Here is an 18,323-nt window from a genome sequence, read left to right as displayed (position 1 = left end):
TGAGCTCCGGGGAGACATGCCCAGCCGCAAGCGGTAAGAACAAAACAGGCGCCCGCGGGCAGCAAATCCATTGGATAATGAGTTCCGCGCTATTCAACAGTGCAATAAATCCCATTCATTTCAGACCGAGTCAGGTGGCGGTTTCTATACATTTTCCCCTGCGGGAGAGGCAGCTGTTCATTGTAGGCATACTACCTACTAATCCATTCCATCTAAAAGCCTCTATTCAGCTCTGACCCTAGTCACTGGCCCCCGATATTGATGCTTCGCATATAGCATATAATAGCCCACAGCCAAGAGCACCACCCCCGAGAAAATCACAATACTCCAATTCATGTCCGCAGCATCGGGGTGGTTGGTGAGAGGGAAGAAACTAAATGTTAGAATCAGAACCAGCACAAGGATTGAGACTGTGTCGATGAACGGCGTGGCGCGTCCAAGACTCCACCGTGCCGGAGGGAGATAATCGCCTCTCCATCGCCGGAGACGCACACATGAAATCGAAATTAGGTAGGAGGAAAGCAAGGCAGCCGTGCCTAGTGACATAATGGCATTGAAGGCGACCGCGGAACCAATGTTGATGAGGGAGAGGAGGGTCACAATAACCATGCTGACGCATAAGGCATTGAGAGGTACTTTGAGGGTCGGGTGAATCTGATTTTCATGCATTAATCTTTGGACTTTTGCGTTGTCACACTGTTCCGGGATCAAACAGATATTGATTCGGATAGGGCAACGGATGCTGTACCTTTGAGAAGAATCCAGCAAACGGCAGGCCTTGGTCACGCGCGAATGCGTAAATTTGTCGCGAGGTCGTAGCAATGTTGCTGATGGCAGCACAGAACTGCATGATCATGATAACGACCGTCATCCCAGTGGCTGCGCGGGTCGAGCCAGTGGCGTTCCAGAAGACCTGGATAAAGGCGAATCCGGTCTGACTGGCCATGACCTCTTCAATGTTGCCGAGACAGAAGGCAAAGGTGATGATCATGATGAAGCCAGTGGTCCCGTTCAGAATCAAGGTGCTAACCATGCTTACGGGGAGGACGCGGGAGGCATCTCGGATTTCTTCGGCTGGTGAGGTTTTAGTATTTGACAAGGAAACTAGATGCAGTTCCAGATCCTAGTAAGGGACGGGGGCCACGGCTAAGGAACTTACACATGTGCACAGCAGAGTCGGGGCCTAGATGACACGATTGAATCAGTATGAAGAAATAGGTAGCCAAGTAAGACTTCGACATACCGATAAGGGCGTAAATTGGCCCTGTCAGCCCTACTAAGCACGCAAGCCCCATATTACCCCACGATCCATTGTCCTCAAACGAGCCAAAGACCTCCGAAGCAGCGGCTGTGGGCGACAACACCCACAGCGGAATCAAGATGCCGAAAAAGCCAAAGCAATGCACGATCAGAATAATACCCTCGATGAAAGACAGCTTCTGGGCAAAAAGTGTGTTGAACAACAGTGCCCCTAGAGCTGCAGCAATCACGATCAGCGTTACATGCCACGGTTGATAAACATAACTGTCAGGGTAGTTGATCGCGAGTAAGCCGACCAACATGTTGGCGACAGTGTAGCAGCAGCCTGCGATTCCTGTATGCCAGCCCAAGACACACACCCAACCGGTGAGATAGCTGAGAAAGCGTTGTTTACTGGGGGGTGCGAACTCCGAAACCCAATGATACTGTCCGCCAGATGTCGGGGCCCTGAAGTGGTCAGCAACTATACGCATCCACCTGTATTGAATCACTCACATGGAGGCCATTTCAGCCATCGATAAAATCACGAAGCTGAAGCCAATCACTGCCCCGAGATAGGTATAAATCATTCCTGCCTTCCCTCCATCTGTGAGGCCGTACGAAGCACCGCTGTCCGGCCCAGTTAGTCAAAGGTGCAGTACATGCTACTCGGCAAACGTACAACAAGACGGCTTCCCAGGTACACATCAGAACTGCACTGAACCCGACAACGGAAAGAAGTCGAAAGTTTCGCTGATCAAGTTAGATCTCATTCACAGGCTGCATTGACCAAGGTGGTATGCTCACGTTCAATTCCTGTTCTCTGCCTACACGCCACATATCCTTTCGATCTTGTACCGTGCCATCTTTTCTCGTAGTCGTGGAACTCTCATATTCGCCAGGGGATGAGTACGTAGAAAAGTCCGGTGCCTTCTCCGTGGTAGTCGACATTATAGCTGAATGCGCGGGTGAGAGTACTTAAGCCGAGGGTAGACTGCAGAGAAGAGCGCACAATTCCCGGAGGAGGGGATCCCCCCTACTTAACGTGACCATCATAGCACGGAGTATCCATGGGCCGGCAGGTCTGGACATTCCATTGACGGGTAAGATTAATATACTGAAGTGGTCCATCAGCAGCTAAACTAAGTGTTGGGAACAATTGATTGTGTGACCTCCGCGGGCCAATTTCCCAAAGTGCTTATCCCGCAGTATCCCTGCAAATGCAACGGCACTTATGCACACTAAAATCCCCGTCGTTATGTAGATTGACTGTGCCACGAATTTCGCTGCAGGAGGGCACTGCTCAGCACGTTTCTGTAGATGGCATAATTAATTACTTATATCCATCCCTGTTAGTCCTGTTTTAGATCAGACAATGGGGAGACGCACCCCGGTCTGCGCGAATTTTTCCTCGGTTATGTTCGACCGACTCCAGTGGACAAGGATCAAAGAGTTTTGGCAATATTGTCGAATAGGGGTGGTGTCAATCTCCGATTTTATCAAACATGAGCCAGTTGCAAATTGACAGAAAGGTCTCTCGCTGCTCCCAAGCACAATCACATTGCCGCTGCGACAGCAGAAGTATGGATCAGTCGATATGCCACAAGCAGCCTATGTGATCTCCGACACAGACCGTCGTGGTCTGGTGGTCGTTGTCGCCACTCTCTTCATGTCTTGGATGGTCCTGGTCAGCCTCTTTCGCATCTACATGCGCTTGGCTATCATAGGGCCGTGGGGACTGGACGATCTGATGGCTATATTTGGTGCTGTGAGTACTGAGCCATGCGCCAGATATCTGGGTAACGCGACAGATCTGAAATATACTGAGATCTGAGTATGTGGATAGATGATGGGGATCGCTAATGTCGGGGTAACGATGAAAGGTGTCAACGATGGATTGGGAAGCACAGAGAACCACCAAAGGGCGCCTCAAATCGACCTCGCTGAACAGGTATACTCCACTTGATGGAATAACAGACCGAGCATTGTGCGCCGGCTTGACTGACTCGTCTAGGATTTATATGCTACAAATCTTCTGTTCCTGGCTGGCCATTGTGCAGCCAAACTGTCGGTTCTCTTTCTCTTGCAACGTCTGGGAAGAGAAAGATCATATCTGAGGGCATGCGTGGGAGTGATGGCGGGCATTGTCCTATGGGCGGTGGTATCGATCTTGATCGTCTCTTTGAAATGTCCATTTCGTCACCCGTGGCTCATCGACCAATGTGCGAACATTGTAAGTCCTTGCTCGGTTTGTGAATGGCTTCCAAGTTGACGACAATCCTAGCTCGCTCGCTGGCAAGCGATTACCGTTCTAGATGTCATAACCGAACTTTCGTTGCTTATCCTCAGTTTGTATCTTGTCTGGCCGATCCGCTTGACACGAATGCGGAAGGCTGGTGTTATTGGCGCGTTTGGGACGAGAATCGGGTAGGGCGTCTACTCTTTCAAAAGTCCCCTGCCTTGATGAAAGTCAGCTTCTGATCTCTGGATGCCTAGAATTGTCATCCTTTCTATCGTGCGGCAAACCACGCTAAACACCATTGCACATACCAACGACCTCCTTCTCGACATCTCCGACGCAGTCATCCTGACTCAGGTCCTCTTGCATTGCAGTATCATGGCAGCGACATTGCCCTGTCTCAAACCGTTCGTTGTGGCCTTTAATACTGGTTGGGGTCAAGGCACAGTTGGACAAGATGGTAGTAGCTATTACCATCAGCCCAGCACGGCATCAGCGACCGTGGAAAGGTCTCATGCTACTTCGGGGAAAGGAGGGTCGGAAGCCTCGCGGCAAAAGAATTGGGACAGGACGGCTGTGGGAGACTCGAGTCATCGAGACTCTCAAGAGTGGATCATTCAGGAGACCCGAGAATGGTCGTTGCGGTATGAGACGATCGAGATGAAGCCAGTGGATTCGAAAAGATAGACGAAGAAGGGTGCTCGGGGGTGTGTATTGTCTGGTACGACGGGCCACTACGGAGAATCTCGTAATGAATGCCTAATGTGGTATGTCGACCAGCTATCTTACTAGCGGTAACATTCGTAAGATATACTCTTTGCAGCCAAAGTACAGTGCCTGGCTTCGTCTCACAGCCGAAAGAATCAGCAGCTGGCTGAGTTGTCATTATTAGACCATGATCTCAATAAGATATATGGGCTGTGACGAGGGCTGTGACGAGGGCTTTTCTGAAATGCTTTTCAACGCTCGTGGCTTGCGCCGAAACCTTCACCCCAAGTACCCTACGATATGCCCCTCTCTCGAAGATCTATAGCAGGTAAGAGGTGCGATAAGCGACCACCCTCGAATCAGATTTCTAACATATTCCACTTCTCAAGGAAGCTTGCAGCTTCTTCTCAGCAGGAGAGTCACGCCATTCCAATACCAAAGACCGATAGACAAGCGACCTCACTCGTCTCTGACGGCCAGTGGAAGTCCCCGAAAAGAAGTCGCCCTTGCGACGCACGATCAAGACCAAAGCTCCATTCAATATGCCCTGTCAGTACTCCCACAAACCTTCATTTCCTCTCCGCCAGCCCCGTCTGACTGAGATGCGTCCAGCACCACCCTGGACCAGGTAGCCAACTGGGCTCTTCAGGGCTCCTTGTGGCCCATGACCTTCGGCCTGGCGTGCTGTGCCGTGGAAATGATGCATGCGGCCGGTCCTCGCTACGATATAGAACGCCTGGGGATGCTATTTAGGGCCTCCCCTCGACAGGCGGATCTTCTGATCGTGGCCGGCACGCTAACGAACAAGATGGCGCCAGCGTTCCGACAGGTATACGATCAAATGCCCGAACCACGATTTGTGATCAGTATGGGAAGCTGCGCGAATGGGGGTGGGTATTATCACTATAGTTACTCCGTGGTCCGAGGTTGCGATCGGATTGTTCCGGTGGATGTATATGTACCAGGATGTGAGCGCTATCCTCCGCGGGCTAGAGGTTCCATGAAGGACTTGCCGATGACTGATGACTCTATAGGTCCGCCAACGGCCGAAGCGTTGCTGTATGGGATTTCCTTGGTACAAAAGAAAATTCGGCATAGAAAATTGACTCGGATGTGGTATAGGCGCTGAGTCGCGTTAGTTCCTTGTTTTGAAGATGTGTAGTTGGTTTTAGAATGACAGATTGTTCCAAAAGTAAAGAAAAACTTAGTCATCACAGGACCAGGTTTGACTTCTTGCGGGGGAGCATGAATTCTTTTCGTCACCAATTCTCCTCTTGCAAATCACCACCATACCAATCCAAACCTCATTAATAAGTAGGCTTCGTAAAGCATAGTGTCCTCATGGGTGGCCAGAAGAGGGAACAGAAGAAAAAGTCGCACCACGGTTGTCTGCGATGCAAACAGCGAAGTGTCAAGGCAGGTTAAAAGCGGACCAGCCCTGGTGTCTGAAGATAAGGTAGCCTCTGCTTACTGTTCCATGATCATGCCGTATAGTGCGACGAAAAGCGGCCTGATTGCTCCAATTGCATTAAGCGACAAGAGATCTGCCACTATGCTGCCTCAGGGCCCTGGCTCTGGACACAGCAATCCATTCATGTAGCCCATGCAAACCGTAAAGCATCGGCATCAACCCGGGGCCCGGCGCTCCATCGACAAACCCCAAACCCTATGACCAGACCGGCAAACTTGAAGGGCACTCACCAAGACCCTCTCCTGATGACACCAATACCCCCATCGTTCCCACCTATCAAGAGCTCACCTCATCACCACCCCCTCTTTCTCAACTGGACCACCTCTACCTGCCACTCCATCGCCCGCACGCCGATCGACGGCCGGATCTGGCAAACCGTGATCCCACAACAAGCCCTCAGATGCCCGCAGCTCTTCCACGGCCTCCTCGCCGTCTCCTCCCTCCACCTCGCCCTGCAGCAGTCCACCTTAGCACCTAGCCAAGACCACCAGAAAAGCAGCCTGATAGTAGCGGCAGAACACCACCAAAGCGCCGCGATCACCCTCCTCACCCAAGCCCTCTCCATCAGCACCGACACCGACACCAACAAAACCACCACCTTCGCCCTCTCCTGCCTACTAGTAGGCTTCGCGTTTGCTTTCCCCCTAGCAGTCACACAAGACCATCACCAAAACGCCCTCGATGACCTCCTCAACATCTTCACCCACATCCACAAAATGATGGCCTTCTCCACGCCGACCATCCCGCACCTCCGCACAAGCGAGATGGGGGATCTTCTCCACCTCGATCATGACGACAACACCAACACCCTCAAGAACCATCTGCCCCCAAACTTATCCCCCTCCTCCCGCCAAGCAATCACAATCCTCCTCCAGCACCTCAACCACTCCCTGACCCGCTCCTCCACCTCCTCCTCTGGAGATTACTCCTCTGGAGAACGCCTAATCTACCTCACAACCATCACCCACCTCGCCCACCTCCTCGCAAAGCACGACGACAACGACCCCACCACCCCTAAAGATCTCGTCTCCGCCAGCTTCCTCTGGATCTGCTCCTTACCCACCGGGTTCCTCGATCTCCTGCGGCACCGCAGACCGCTGGCACTAGTCATTCTCGCGCATTACTGCGTAGTGCTGCATGTGCTGCGGCACCGGTGGTGGATTGCTGGGTGGGGCCGACAGGTGTTGCAGACGGTGTGTGACTTCCTCAAGGCCGAGGGGGAGGAGGAAGAGTGGAGGGTGGCGTTGAGGTGGGTTTGGGGAGAGATTGAGGGGGAATGAGTTGTACTACATTATAAGCAAAGCTTATTCACAGCTAGAGAGTTGGGTAGTAGTGTTGTTCTTCAGTGAGCCATAAGAAGAAGCACCATATAATCTTATACACATGCATACTGCTAATAGCGACAATAACCCCCCAACCAAAAATACCAGCGGTCCATCACTAGGAAGAATCCACCCCCTCAGCCCGCAAAACCACCACCCCATCCACCGCCCGCAGCTCCTCAACTGCTTTCCCAGAGAGTCTGAACCACCATTCAAAACAAATAAGCAATCTCAGCCAAAACCGACAATTCCCTCCTTTTCCCCCACCCTTCCATAAACTTAACGATTTCCAGGGTGAAACTTACGTCAAAAAGTGAGTCGGGGGGATATTCCGCGTACTCGCCCAGATGTCGGAGCCGGTGTCTGCTTGGATGATCCTGTAGTCGGTTGGTTTCGATCGATGTGACACAGCGATAAGGGGTTTCCAGCACAGGCTGGTACTTATACCATACCTCTTCACCTGATCGCGGGTCTCCTCCGTGCCGAATCCCATGTCGTCGGCGTAGCGGAATTGGACGGACTGGTTTGGGATTTTAGTATGCTGTGCAAGAATCCTCAGCGACGAGAGGTGAGGGTCGGTTACTTACCATGCTTTGGGTGGACATCGCGAATGCGGATTCTGTGGGGCTGTTGGTGGGGTTTGAATAATGTGCTATGTAGATAGTCTTCTTGCGAGGTGCGGTTGAGGTTTCCAATTGCTGGTGGTGGTGGTGGTTGTTCCGAGGCTAAAAGTGACAAATACGATGATCAGCGTGATAATTACCGCTTGTGGAACCCACGCTACGTATCATCCATGATGGGTATTCTCACTATGTACATAATCGGCGTGTACTCTGTCTCGCACTCGATCGAAAGAGATCTAGTATATCACTCTGATATCGGCGATCTGCCCGTCAAATAAGGTAGCCAACAAGTTCTCCAGCAATACTATGAGATATCCTCTCCATGCTCGATGCAGCCCCGATCTGATATCCAATTCCTACTCGCGCACAGACAATTCATATCCCCCACGGCTGAATGCCTAGAATGCGTATACACGTCAAACAACATAAAGTACATATATATGTGCAGAGCTATCTCATAGCTAGATTGTCATCTCATCATATCATCCATCTATACATAATGACATCCATCCTTCCCTCAAACATGCAATTTCGGTTCGCCAAATCCAACTCAAACGCACTAGCCCAATTGTATAGCACCAAGCTAAGCGCCGATCTGTCTCCTTCTCATGCCAACCTGCAGCCCAAGAGGCTTACGCAGGAAGCCCTCGCGGCTCTCCATGGGTCCATCCTGCTGCATCTCGAACTCGAACAAGCGGAACACGGTACCGCAAATGGTGAGAAGCTCCATTTCAGCAACGTTGCGACCAACGCAGGCACGGGGACCGGTGCTGAAGGGAATGAACGCGGCCTTCTGGCGGGCGGTGAGACGGGCAGGGTCCCAACGCTCGGGGACAAAGTCGTCGGCGTCAGGGCCCCAGATCTCCTTGGAGTGGTGGATAGTGTAGCTCGGCACAGAGACAATGTCGCCCGGGTAGAAGGTGTGGCCGGAGATAGTGACGGGAGGGTTGCCAGCGGGAATTTCACGGGGAAGACCCATCGCCGAGGTGCTGTGGATACGCATGGTCTCCCAGATGACCCATTGCAAGCTGTGCGGTAGTTAGAACCTGTAAATGACAACGATAAGAGGGAGGAAACGTACTAAGGAATCTCCTTGACCATAGCGTGAGTGGGCACCTCGATGTCCTTGGGAATAGCCTCATCGAGAACCTTGTGGAGCTTCTCAATCACACCAGGGGTGCGCATGCACCAGTATAGGATAGCACAGGAGGTGTTGGAGGTAGTATCGGAACCGGCAATCAACTGGGTCAGGGCCTCGGCAGTCAACTCTTCGCGACCAAGCTTGTTACCATTCCCGTCCTTTCCTTCCATAAGACGAGCAAGGAGATCCACGCGAGTGTTGTTGGCCATCACCTCGGGACGCAGACGCTCGTTGACTCGAGCGACAGCAATACCAGCCAGGTTCTCAATGGCTTCCATACCATCCCTGAAAAAGCGGTCGGGAATGTACTTGGCAAACGGCTTCAGCGCGGGGTAACAGCCGAGGGTGGCGGAGACTTCACCACGGCGGTTGAGCACCTCAACAGCCTGGACATAGGAAGGAGGAGAATCCGGAGTCTTGCGGATCTCAGCGATATCCTGCTCCTTCTCAAGCATACCAAAGGGAGCACCGAAAGCAAGATCTCCGATAATATCGAAAGCCAGATAGTTGAACCAGTTGAGAGCATCGAGACTGGCATAGCCGGTGCGGGGGTCGCGCCGGGTGTTGGCCATGTTCGTCCACTTCTTAACGAAAAGCTCAATGTTGCCGTGGATGTACTGCTCGAACTGGCCGATAGACTTCATACTGAAGGTGTGCGAGACGGTCTTGCGCTTGCGGGTGTGCTCCGCACGGTCGCGTGTGTTGAACAGACCGCGACGGATGGAAACAAAGGCATCGTAAAAGTCCCTGTATCACTTGCGTGAGTCGGATCCCCTAAAAATATATAAAAGACAACGTACGCCTTCAAGAAACCATTTCCGTGACCGTAAACAGCCTGGATCGCGTTGTCATCGGCGATGGAGACATGGCGGGGCGCGATGCGGACGAGTTTGCCATAGCGTTTGTGGGCATCATCGACAACGAGAAAACGGGATCCGCGACGGGTTTGGAGGAGGAGCCAGAAGTTGGAGAAGGCAGCGAAGCCAGGAGACGGAATATCACGTAGACGCCAGACTTGTAAGTAGGGGAGGAGATAGTAGATGGCCACCAAGCCCAAGAAAAGGTAAGGGGTGGCCTGCAGCGAGAGCAGGTCGGCAATCATGGCGGCCGACCGGTCTGATTGGATATTCGACGAAAATCCGGGGTAATAGAGTAATAGAGTAGTGAACTGAGGGGGAGTGGGCTGACAGTTAGTCTAATTGCTACTAACAGGGAAGAATTGTGGAATTGTGAGGGAGGAATGACAGCCGATCTCAACTGCCGAAGGAACGGAATGGGAATCCCTTGCCGGAATTCCCAGCATTTATTTTGGGCACACGCTCACTTACCTCGCGAAGACTCCCGGTATTGTCCCTAATCGAGAGAATCGAAAGACAAAATCTTATAGAATAAGCATCAAAGAATCAAAAGATGAAAAGGAAGGTTGACAGATGATTGATAGAGGGTTGACCGAAGGGTCTGGGATTTAAAAGGGAAAGGAGGGACAACTTTCCCCGAGGCTATCAAAACCAGCCGGGAGATAAATCGGGAGTGACAGCCCGGACTCGACTACTGCGGCTGGCACTGGCTGCCTCTCCCCAGCCGATCTCCAACCCCGACTCTACATCTCCTCCCCGCTTAACTCTCGGGTATCACGGTTATTCCTTTGTGGGGGAACAGGATCAGCCCCGTTGATTGTCGATCCAGGGATAGATTGAAGTCTATTTCATGCCTCTGGGATGCACAAACCAGTCAGAATGGAGATGAACGTCAGTCTCCCAAGAGGGTTCTGCCAATGAGATCGTGCTCGTTGCATATTGCTTCATTGGGACTTCGTGTCCTATGTCCATGAGTTTGGAAACCTCCTACTACTAAGGTATGTATGTACAAGTCCGGAGTCCAATGAAATTATGTACAGTAATGCCACCCTGCGTCACCACCGCTCGCCTTTGACCTGGTACAGACCACTCTTCCGTTTCTCCGCCTCCCATCGCTCAGCCCACGCCTTCATACGCTCACGACTCTTCTGACTGCCCACATTCACGGTCGGGATAACCCGTCCGATCCGAAGGGCGCAGCAGAACATGGTCAGTTCCCGGAACGAGCTGTGCTCGCTATACGGCACCCCAAAACAGGCACTTTCCCGCGTGCTGCCCCGTTGGGGCACGAGGTCGCGTGCCGAAAACGGTGTCTGCCAATGTGCCGAATGAAGCACCGTCGACACAGGAGGGTTATCCAGCATACGTCCCGCGGGCGGTCGGTACGTCCAGCCGGTCGGTCGAAAGCCCACCACTTTCGTGAAGTGCGGCTTCAACGTGTCCAAATAGTCAGCCAGCGTCTCCGCTCGAATCTCAAACAAGGTCTGCATATGCACCTGTGCCTCGCGTGGGTTATCCGTCAACAGCGCTGACAGCTCTGGGTCCTCCAGGCAGGCGCAGATCCGCTGTTTGGCCGGGGTGGCGAAAATTTTGCTCTTCAGAGCGCGTGCGATTCCCAGACAGATACGTTCTTTCCCAATGCTATAGGTCCCGATCACCACCAGCAATCGGCCACTTGAGCTCGATGTCGAAGACTGCGACCCCGAAGAGCCTGTCACTTTGGAAACGAACTTGCTCATCAACCCTCCCCCGATCCCAGGCGAGCGACCTGATGAGCCGAAAGCAAGCCCGCTACTTTTCTGCTGTCCCTCGTTCAGCTCCACGCAAAGATCGGCACAAGCCTGTATGACATCTTCCTGGCTTGGAAAGGCGTATTTGGGGCTCAAATACGTGGTGTCTAGGTAGCAAGCATCTATGTGTTGCTGACGACGCTGACCTGTGGTGGGATCGACAACCTCCGGGCGCAAGAGTGCATGCTGCACATGGAGCGGCGAGGCGCGAAAATCTCCGCAATGAAGCACCCGATGCGTTCGTTTCGATGGGCCAGATCCCATGGTCTTTTCAAAAAGAAAAATGGCACTTCCTGGACAATGGTTCGCTTCGATGATTGTCACATGTGCTCCGCCCGTGCCAGGGATCTCCGTCCTTTTCTCAAACTCGAGTGGCACCAACCATTTACGATTGACTTTCAACTGCTGGCACACGAGATTGGCTGTCGCACGACTGCAGTAAATTGGACCGTGTCGCCATGAACCCGTAAGGCCAATGTAGTGGTCACTATGAAAGTGACTCAGAAAGTAAGCATTGCAGCCCTCGACAGCACCGTAGCGAAACGCGTCCACGCATATTGAGAACCCGGGCATGATTTTGTAGAACGGACAGGTCCGTTGATATGCCTGCTTGCCTCTGGATGCCACTTCATTGGCTGCTGCTGCTGCCCAGGCGCTATCCTCCGCATTTCCAGCCATGAGCTTAGAGAAGGCTGACCTGGCCCCAGCCTCGCCGGAAGCGTAAGGATCACGCTGTGCGGGGCGAGCAATCGCTGCCCGGTCCGAACGAGTCAGTGCTTTCGATGGCGGTTCGGGTTCAAGCTTGATTTCAGGATCTGGTTCGATCTCAGGCTCAGACTTGACCGTAGGATCGGATTTTGGCTGTATTGTACTAGGCTTGCCATCTAAGCAGTCATTGACGTGCACCGAGACATCCTGAACAAAACAACTGTTACCATGATGCCCATGCAATTCGTAACCAGAACAACTTACAGCTTCATTCAGACCAGTCAAACTAGTCTGACAGATCGGACAAATAGGCACTTCACAGCCAAACGTATTTCCGTCGTCATCCAGGCCATTACTATAATCCTCCAATCCAATCAAAACCTCCTTCACTTGATTATCATGTTCGTCATCATCATCATAATCATCATCAAAGGCATCTAAGAAATTCTCTTCCCCTCGGAACTCGTCTTCCATATCGTCAAAATTCGTATATTCATCAGGTTCGGTGTAGCTCGTGGTTTCTCTTACCAAGGATGGTGGTGTCTCAACAGCGGGCGTCGGTCGTGTTTTAGCTGTGGGATCTGCTTCCTCGGTGTCGGCGGGCGATTCTGTCGCATTGGCAGTGGGCTTGTCTATTAATGCGACCGATGGCCCATCCGCGTAATCACGGAACTTCTCCAGGTCCTCTTCCTCCTCGCTATCGGATTCGTCGATGAAGGGACCACTAAGTTGACGGGATTTCTTCGCGGGCGCCGCTACCGGGGTAGCGTTGGCATCGGACGACTTCGCTCGTGCTGCTGCTGCTGCGTCATCGCCGGCGGCGGACGGGGAATCAAGCTTGCGTTTCTTGACGCCAGAGGATCCGTTCTCGTTGTAGCGGTCTTCTTCGGTCGCTGCTGTCGCTGGCGCCGGCGTTTCCGGCTCGCCTTCCCAGATATCATCGGGAGTCCTCGACCGTGCTGTCCGTTGCGGCTCGGGGGTTGCGTAGGTTGCGGATCGGTTCCGGTTTTTGTCCTCGAGAAATAGATCGCCTGCGCCGTTGCTGGCTGTGGAGCTCCCTTGTCTGCGCAGCGTCGGTGTGCTGCTGTGGCCATTGCTGGTCGGCCGGGCGGTCTTGGTGGCAAATTGAGTGATCCGGGGTTGGGTGGAGGTGGCTTTGGGCGGTCCGTCGGCTTTTTGGAAGAAGTTCAGCAGACTGCCGTTGCGCTTCGCGGGGGTCTGGGATTTGGCGCCGAAGGGGACCTTGGCTGGCGTTGAGCCTTTTTTGGTGGCGGATCCTGCCATGCTGCTGTCGGTCCCTCGAAGATGCGAGAGGGTCTATCGGGACGAGAGGGAGGTGTGGTACGGTTATTGGGTCAAGGATAGGTCAATTGGCATGTTCGTATATCCGAAGTATGGAAGAGAGTATAGATTTGGATATATAAGAAAATCTGTTGCATTATCTAGCAAACAGGAACGACTGTAGGTTGAAGCTCAAGGACGGAAAGCGGAAGGTGAAGGCGCGGCGCGGCTGGATCTCGTCCTCGACGATTTTCACGACACGAAGTCACGTGCATTCAACCCATTAAATGATGGCTTCAACTGTCTCAATGATGTCAATCATGGTTGGACAAAGAATCAATAGATATAACTGAATTCATGTTCAGATTAGACTATATGTGTGCATGTTGAGTTCTCATTACATATCCTTCAAATCAGAAGAGCTCAATTAGTACAAGATACTCTAATCTACAATATTCCTCCCTTTGGTCATGCCTGAATGTCAGTAATGCGGGGTCACCCTCCTGCTGTGCATAAGACCTTTATGTAAGCAGTGCGACTTTAGTCCTGCATAATTTATGTCTTCGTTCCTAGTGGAGAATGATCGCCGAGTATGCTAGGGTTAGAGGTTGAAGGGATTCGATCGAATATAAATGTTGACTTGCGACATAAGCGAGATAGTCATGTCTGATGCTGGAGCTAGACCTGGAATAGGTATCTGTCGATTAAGCAGGATGAGACCAGACCGCCGACTGAATCATCAAGCACTTTCCGCGTGTTGAAGAGCCAAGAGCATAGGTCCTCCAAGTATAGTGCTGATGTTGGGCATGTGGCCGCTGTGTGGCTAGCCTGTGCCCTGCCCGCATCGATGCCTGCAAGCTCACCCCAAACATGGTTGAAGGAAGAGATATTCGAAGATAAAGTCAACCCGACGTTCATCTCCCATGACCAGCATCACCCCGTCCGCATTCCCTTCTTTGTCAAGGTATCATCATCGCCGTTGCCTCCCAGCCTTGGGCTATCCTTACCCGATCCTCGTCACCACCATACACACCGCAATATCAGCTCCATCACCAGGCCAGCATGCATAAAGCACAAAGCCCTCCATCTCCCACGAAACAGTGCAGCATGACATCATGATAGAATTATAAAAAGAGAAACGTAAAAAAAAAGTGTAGACCGTGCCATAACATGATGCGCCCTTTAGAAAAGGGACCAAAGCATAAAGCCCGGAGGATATGTCCTCTCGAGGTCCGATATCAATCCAGATCCTCCCAATTCCGCTTCAAATCCTCCCACTGTCGCTCAAGTCATCTCTCTCATCTGTCCCGCTTATTTGGCCTTCCCAGCCTGGTTCGCAGCTTCTATATCAGCGGACAAAAGAGAATTAGCGCACTATTCAATGAATCTCGGATCGATATGTCCGCCTCTCCGGCATTCCCGGCTCGGGGCATGATCGTGTCCCCTTTTCTCGAAGCTCCCGCAAAACAATTTGGGTGGGGGGGGACTCACCCCTCCTCGTCGCATCCTCCAACAGTCCAATATCCACCTCCGACCGCGGCAACATCACATAGCGCACCACACTACCCCGAATGAACATGTTCTTGACCGACGACAGGTGCGGATATTTGTCCAGGTCGAGGACATCGACATTGTCGAGCTTGATGTTCAGGTATTGGTCGACGGATTTGAGGGTGCCGCGGATGCGGATGTCGTTTTTCAGCTCGATAGTGACGGTCTGATTGGTGAGGGTTTTGAAGAAACTGTTTTGGGGTTCGGCTTTAGTAACTCATTGACGTGATGGAGAGAGTGAGGGGGTAGCGATAGGTGGGTAGCGGCGCGCAGGAGCCATTTACCTGAAGAAGAGCATGATTGCGGTCGACTAGCTTGTCTGTCTTGCGTGTGGGGGAGGGGATGTTCGGCGCAATTTATCGGGGGTCAATTCAGCATGTGAGGAAGCAATCTGGGTCGCTACCAACAGGAGACAGAGATGGAATAAATACAGAAGCTCTTCCGGGAGCTTTGAGACAAGAGAGCAAAAGAAAGAATCGAGTTATGAACGAATTGTATAAGTCCTGTGCGGGTAAGTTGATTGATACTGTCGGGTGTTTCTGCGTTTATCAGAGCCGACACGTGAGGCAGCTATCGCTTCGATGACTCATTTCTTAGTAAGCCTTACTGTTTCACCCACGCCTCAATACATCCTACTTGCTATACAATCACTTGAATATAGGATACTTGTCGAACAAGCCATACATATACGAAGACTGGGTTGCTTGCTCAATTTCTTTGGTCTATTAGAAGGTGTGTGGTTGAGATGGAATTTCGGAAATTGTTCAAGCCCAACCGCGGCCTCTCAACATATAAAATGTGGCGACACTCAATCTTTCTTCCACAGCATGCTCCTGCATAACAACTATGACACGTGACCAAACAGGCAACCAGTATCAGATGCACAGCATACCAGCTGCAGCTAACTCAAGAACATACACAAAGGGAATTTCCCAATATCATCACTCTTCGCTCGACAGCGTCATGGCCGGAAGAAACCCGGCGGGAACCTGTTCAACCAGACCATACCCAGAGATCATTCGACCGTCTCCATCAAAACCATTGACTTGAATATAACCCTCGTATGTAGGCGAGAGCCCCGTTGCATCACAAAGCTCCTGGTCCGGTCGCACGCTTGAGATCGACAGCGTAGTTCCATCCCAGAGGGTAACCACCCAGTCCAGAGGGTAAGTGGCCTTCGAAGCCGGCGAGGTCCAGGTTCTTCGAGATGGGACAAACGCAGTGACAGGCAGGACCTGGTGAATGCCCGGGCGGTGGCAGGCCGTTGCAAACTGCGTACGGCGATGGTCGGTGGTGTCCCACACCCAGATCGACAGTTTGTCGGCTCTGCCAGTGGGCGCGTTGTTGTTGTGGGAGTTGTCGTCAAGGTGCACTTCAAACCACGTCCAATTGGCCTTGTTGGCCACCTTCGCCAGTGTATTCGGCCACATTAACTGCCGGTCGTACCAGGTTAGGGACCGCGTAGGATCAATGGTCAGTCGGGAGCCGTTGACGACGAAGCTGCCCAGCGTGAGACCGGCAGGCATGGACCATTCGTGGGTCAACTCGGAGCCCCATTGGAAGAGACCGGTGCCGCCGTTGAGTATCACGGGCGTAGAGAGATGGAATCGTATGTCGAACTCCACGCCCTCGACGGCACTCCAGGTGCGTAGTTCCTGGAGTGGATCGTCGTAATTTGTCGTGTGGAAGCCATACTGCTCAAAGGTGATGTTGAGAATGCCACCGCTACTCAGACCTGGATCTGTAAGGGGGCCAGTTGCGAAACGCTCGAATTGGCGATAGAAGCTCGGTTCGGTGATATCAAGGATGGAGCCCCGGTACAAGCCAGCGTTCATCAGCAAACATTGGGAGACGATCAAGTAATCATGGTTGTTAGATGCATGAATGTAGGAGGATGACCACCATGAGTTTGTGGTATTAGGAACAAAGCTGTTGGACGTTGAAAGGTTCTGGATCATAGGCAGGGGTAGATTCTGTCGACGGTCCTGGAGTCAGTTAAAGAGCACTTAGTGCTTCGTGCCTGCCAGCATACCAGAGTTTCCTCCAATAAACCGCCTGTTTCGGCCCTAAACCCCAGGACTCCTGGAATGATTATTGCGAGCACTGTGGACTTCATTGCTATGGGGATCGGGAAAGCGTGCAATGCTCATGTCGAAATCTTGTCCAAACTTGCAATAGAGCTCGAGAAAGCCATGACAGGTATATATGAAACAACCAATCTTCTTATGGGGAAGTTACGCAGCAAGGCCACCGACATGCAGTGATACTCGACGGGACTTTTATTCTCCATCGCCAACCGGGGAAAACCCGGGAATGGCGATAGAAGATCGCAGGCAACATGTTGTGTACTCCCATCGGCGAGTATATACACCAACCACTAGCAAAGCCTCTGCAGTTCCCATGCTGACTCTTGTTCCTCAAGGAAGCACAGCACAGCTCGCCGAATGACACTGTATCATATTGCCAGGGACCTTGCTGGTAGGGCAGAAGAGCGTGCGCCCGAGATCTCTATAAACGTCAATAGCGGTCCTTATTGCAGCATTTTCTTCTCTCCACTCACCTCGATCTCAGTCACACAGCTTATCCTAGCGCATAGGCAACACATGGAGTAACGTGCCTGGAGACAACCCAGGACGGCAGGATGCGCAAATTTGGCCAATGAGTGAAACGACTCCAGGCTTGTCGAAGGTGTTTCCTGTGATCAATTGCAGGCTTCTGCCCTCTCCCCCCTCCTTGCACCCCTCCTCTCCACTACGATGTTTCCCTGAAGATAAAAAGTCCATCATGGGGCCAAGGACACCAGCACTGAGCCTGACACCAATAATTGCAAATGTGAGTAAACATGGACCACTTTACTTGCACTGGGAGTGCAGCTCTATCTTCACACTGTAAGTTCGCAGGAATGAGGTTTGCAAGACATAGATCATGACATCATCACAGCCCGGATGGTCTAGTGGTATGATTCGCGCTTCGGGTTCAGTACTTGAATATGCGCGAGGTCCCGCGTTCGAATCGCGGTTCGGGCCCATATATCCTTTTTGCTTCTTGGCAAATCAAACATTACTATTGGTTTTGCTGGATCTACTACCTTTTTTTTCCAGCCGTGCTTATCAAAATCGAGCGCCTGCTTTGCAACTGGTGGTGTTAGCAGCGCCTTAGTCGGTGTTTCATCCACTATGTTTTTGCCTCATGATCATTATTCTGGCCGGGCGCCTGTAAGGAAAAAAAAAAGGGTGCGTTTTCCACTTTCTTCGTGTAGAAAAAGGAGATTCGGCAACAAAAGAAAACAAAGGTAATGGGCCCGAACCGCGATTCGAACGCGGGACCTCGCGCATATTCAAGTACTGAACCCGAAGCGCGAATCATACCACTAGACCATCCGGGCTATTGATG

The 18,323-nt window shown here is 52.0% G+C and overlaps 9 protein-coding genes and 2 non-coding genes across 11 annotated transcripts; 4 read left to right on the top strand and 7 right to left on the bottom strand.

Annotated features, from left to right (window-relative positions):
• Nucleotides 1–40: 40 nt before the first annotated feature.
• Nucleotides 41–2,532, bottom strand: BO72DRAFT_446447 (amino acid transporter). The gene is made up of 7 exons (XM_040944299.1): nucleotides 2,047–2,532; nucleotides 1,922–1,992; nucleotides 1,756–1,869; nucleotides 1,244–1,707; nucleotides 1,160–1,183; nucleotides 749–1,074; nucleotides 41–654 (listed from the first exon to the last, which is right to left on the bottom strand). The coding sequence occupies exons 1-7, from the start codon at nucleotides 2,188–2,190 to the stop codon at nucleotides 223–225; spliced, it is 1,575 nt and encodes a 524-aa protein (XP_040803163.1). The 5' UTR covers nucleotides 2,191–2,532; the 3' UTR covers nucleotides 41–222.
• Nucleotides 2,533–2,623: 91 nt separating this feature from the next.
• Nucleotides 2,624–4,363, top strand: BO72DRAFT_446446 (uncharacterized protein). The gene is made up of 5 exons (XM_040944298.1): nucleotides 2,624–3,007; nucleotides 3,086–3,190; nucleotides 3,254–3,472; nucleotides 3,524–3,666; nucleotides 3,736–4,363. Exons 1-5 carry the CDS (start codon nucleotides 2,837–2,839, stop codon nucleotides 4,163–4,165), a joined length of 1,068 nt encoding a protein of 355 aa, XP_040803162.1. The 5' UTR covers nucleotides 2,624–2,836; the 3' UTR covers nucleotides 4,166–4,363.
• On the top strand, nucleotides 4,196–5,659 carry BO72DRAFT_53580 (NuoB/complex I 20 kDa subunit family protein). Its single transcript, XM_040950496.1, has 4 exons — nucleotides 4,196–4,514; nucleotides 4,576–4,735; nucleotides 4,799–5,154; nucleotides 5,221–5,659. The coding sequence occupies exons 1-4, from the start codon at nucleotides 4,487–4,489 to the stop codon at nucleotides 5,313–5,315; spliced, it is 639 nt and encodes a 212-aa protein (XP_040803161.1). The 5' UTR covers nucleotides 4,196–4,486; the 3' UTR covers nucleotides 5,316–5,659.
• BO72DRAFT_506184 (Zn(II)2Cys6 transcription factor domain-containing protein) lies at nucleotides 5,422–6,937 on the top strand (the record flags this gene model as incomplete). Its single annotated transcript, XM_040949218.1, has 2 exons — nucleotides 5,422–5,602; nucleotides 5,681–6,937. The coding sequence occupies exons 1-2, from the start codon at nucleotides 5,528–5,530 to the stop codon at nucleotides 6,935–6,937; spliced, it is 1,332 nt and encodes a 443-aa protein (XP_040803160.1). The 5' UTR covers nucleotides 5,422–5,527.
• Nucleotides 6,938–7,084: 147 nt separating this feature from the next.
• BO72DRAFT_446445 (uncharacterized protein) lies at nucleotides 7,085–7,673 on the bottom strand. Its single transcript, XM_040944297.1, has 4 exons — nucleotides 7,567–7,673; nucleotides 7,432–7,499; nucleotides 7,285–7,356; nucleotides 7,085–7,179 (listed from the first exon to the last, which is right to left on the bottom strand). The coding sequence occupies exons 1-4, from the start codon at nucleotides 7,567–7,569 to the stop codon at nucleotides 7,098–7,100; spliced, it is 225 nt and encodes a 74-aa protein (XP_040803159.1). The 5' UTR covers nucleotides 7,570–7,673; the 3' UTR covers nucleotides 7,085–7,097.
• Nucleotides 7,674–7,929: 256 nt separating this feature from the next.
• On the bottom strand, nucleotides 7,930–10,249 carry BO72DRAFT_425435 (cytochrome P450). The gene is made up of 4 exons (XM_040942909.1): nucleotides 10,072–10,249; nucleotides 9,544–9,911; nucleotides 8,684–9,490; nucleotides 7,930–8,630 (listed from the first exon to the last, which is right to left on the bottom strand). Exons 2-4 carry the CDS (start codon nucleotides 9,843–9,845, stop codon nucleotides 8,186–8,188), a joined length of 1,554 nt encoding a protein of 517 aa, XP_040803158.1. The 5' UTR covers nucleotides 9,846–9,911; nucleotides 10,072–10,249; the 3' UTR covers nucleotides 7,930–8,185.
• Nucleotides 10,250–10,471: 222 nt separating this feature from the next.
• BO72DRAFT_446443 (DNA cross-link repair protein PSO2) lies at nucleotides 10,472–13,576 on the bottom strand. The gene is made up of 2 exons (XM_040944296.1): nucleotides 12,363–13,576; nucleotides 10,472–12,305 (listed from the first exon to the last, which is right to left on the bottom strand). The coding sequence occupies exons 1-2, from the start codon at nucleotides 13,380–13,382 to the stop codon at nucleotides 10,656–10,658; spliced, it is 2,670 nt and encodes an 889-aa protein (XP_040803157.1). The 5' UTR covers nucleotides 13,383–13,576; the 3' UTR covers nucleotides 10,472–10,655.
• A 1,114-nt stretch (nucleotides 13,577–14,690) lies between these two features.
• On the bottom strand, nucleotides 14,691–15,228 carry BO72DRAFT_494498 (Sm-like protein LSM2; the record flags this gene model as incomplete). Its single annotated transcript, XM_040948474.1, has 3 exons — nucleotides 14,691–14,722; nucleotides 14,871–15,121; nucleotides 15,215–15,228. 3 exons carry the CDS (start codon nucleotides 15,226–15,228, stop codon nucleotides 14,691–14,693), a joined length of 297 nt encoding a protein of 98 aa, XP_040803156.1.
• A 601-nt stretch (nucleotides 15,229–15,829) lies between these two features.
• On the bottom strand, nucleotides 15,830–17,291 carry BO72DRAFT_53502 (uncharacterized protein). Its single transcript, XM_040950495.1, has 2 exons — nucleotides 16,963–17,291; nucleotides 15,830–16,903 (listed from the first exon to the last, which is right to left on the bottom strand). Exons 1-2 carry the CDS (start codon nucleotides 17,044–17,046, stop codon nucleotides 15,872–15,874), a joined length of 1,116 nt encoding a protein of 371 aa, XP_040803155.1. The 5' UTR covers nucleotides 17,047–17,291; the 3' UTR covers nucleotides 15,830–15,871.
• A 578-nt stretch (nucleotides 17,292–17,869) lies between these two features.
• Nucleotides 17,870–17,956, top strand: BO72DRAFT_t85. The gene has a single exon. It is a non-coding gene; the product is annotated as a tRNA-Pro (tRNA).
• A 272-nt stretch (nucleotides 17,957–18,228) lies between these two features.
• On the bottom strand, nucleotides 18,229–18,315 carry BO72DRAFT_t81. Its single transcript has one exon. It is a non-coding gene; the product is annotated as a tRNA-Pro (tRNA).
• Between the last annotated feature and the right edge of the window lie 8 nt (nucleotides 18,316–18,323).

The sequence above is a fragment of the Aspergillus fijiensis genome, assembly GCF_003184825.1.
Source record: "Aspergillus fijiensis CBS 313.89 unplaced genomic scaffold BO72scaffold_14, whole genome shotgun sequence".
In the NCBI taxonomy this organism is placed as follows: domain Eukaryota; kingdom Fungi; phylum Ascomycota; class Eurotiomycetes; order Eurotiales; family Aspergillaceae; genus Aspergillus; species Aspergillus fijiensis.
The sequence above is the reverse complement of the archived record's forward strand: the minus strand, read 5'-3'. Positions and strand labels throughout refer to the sequence as shown.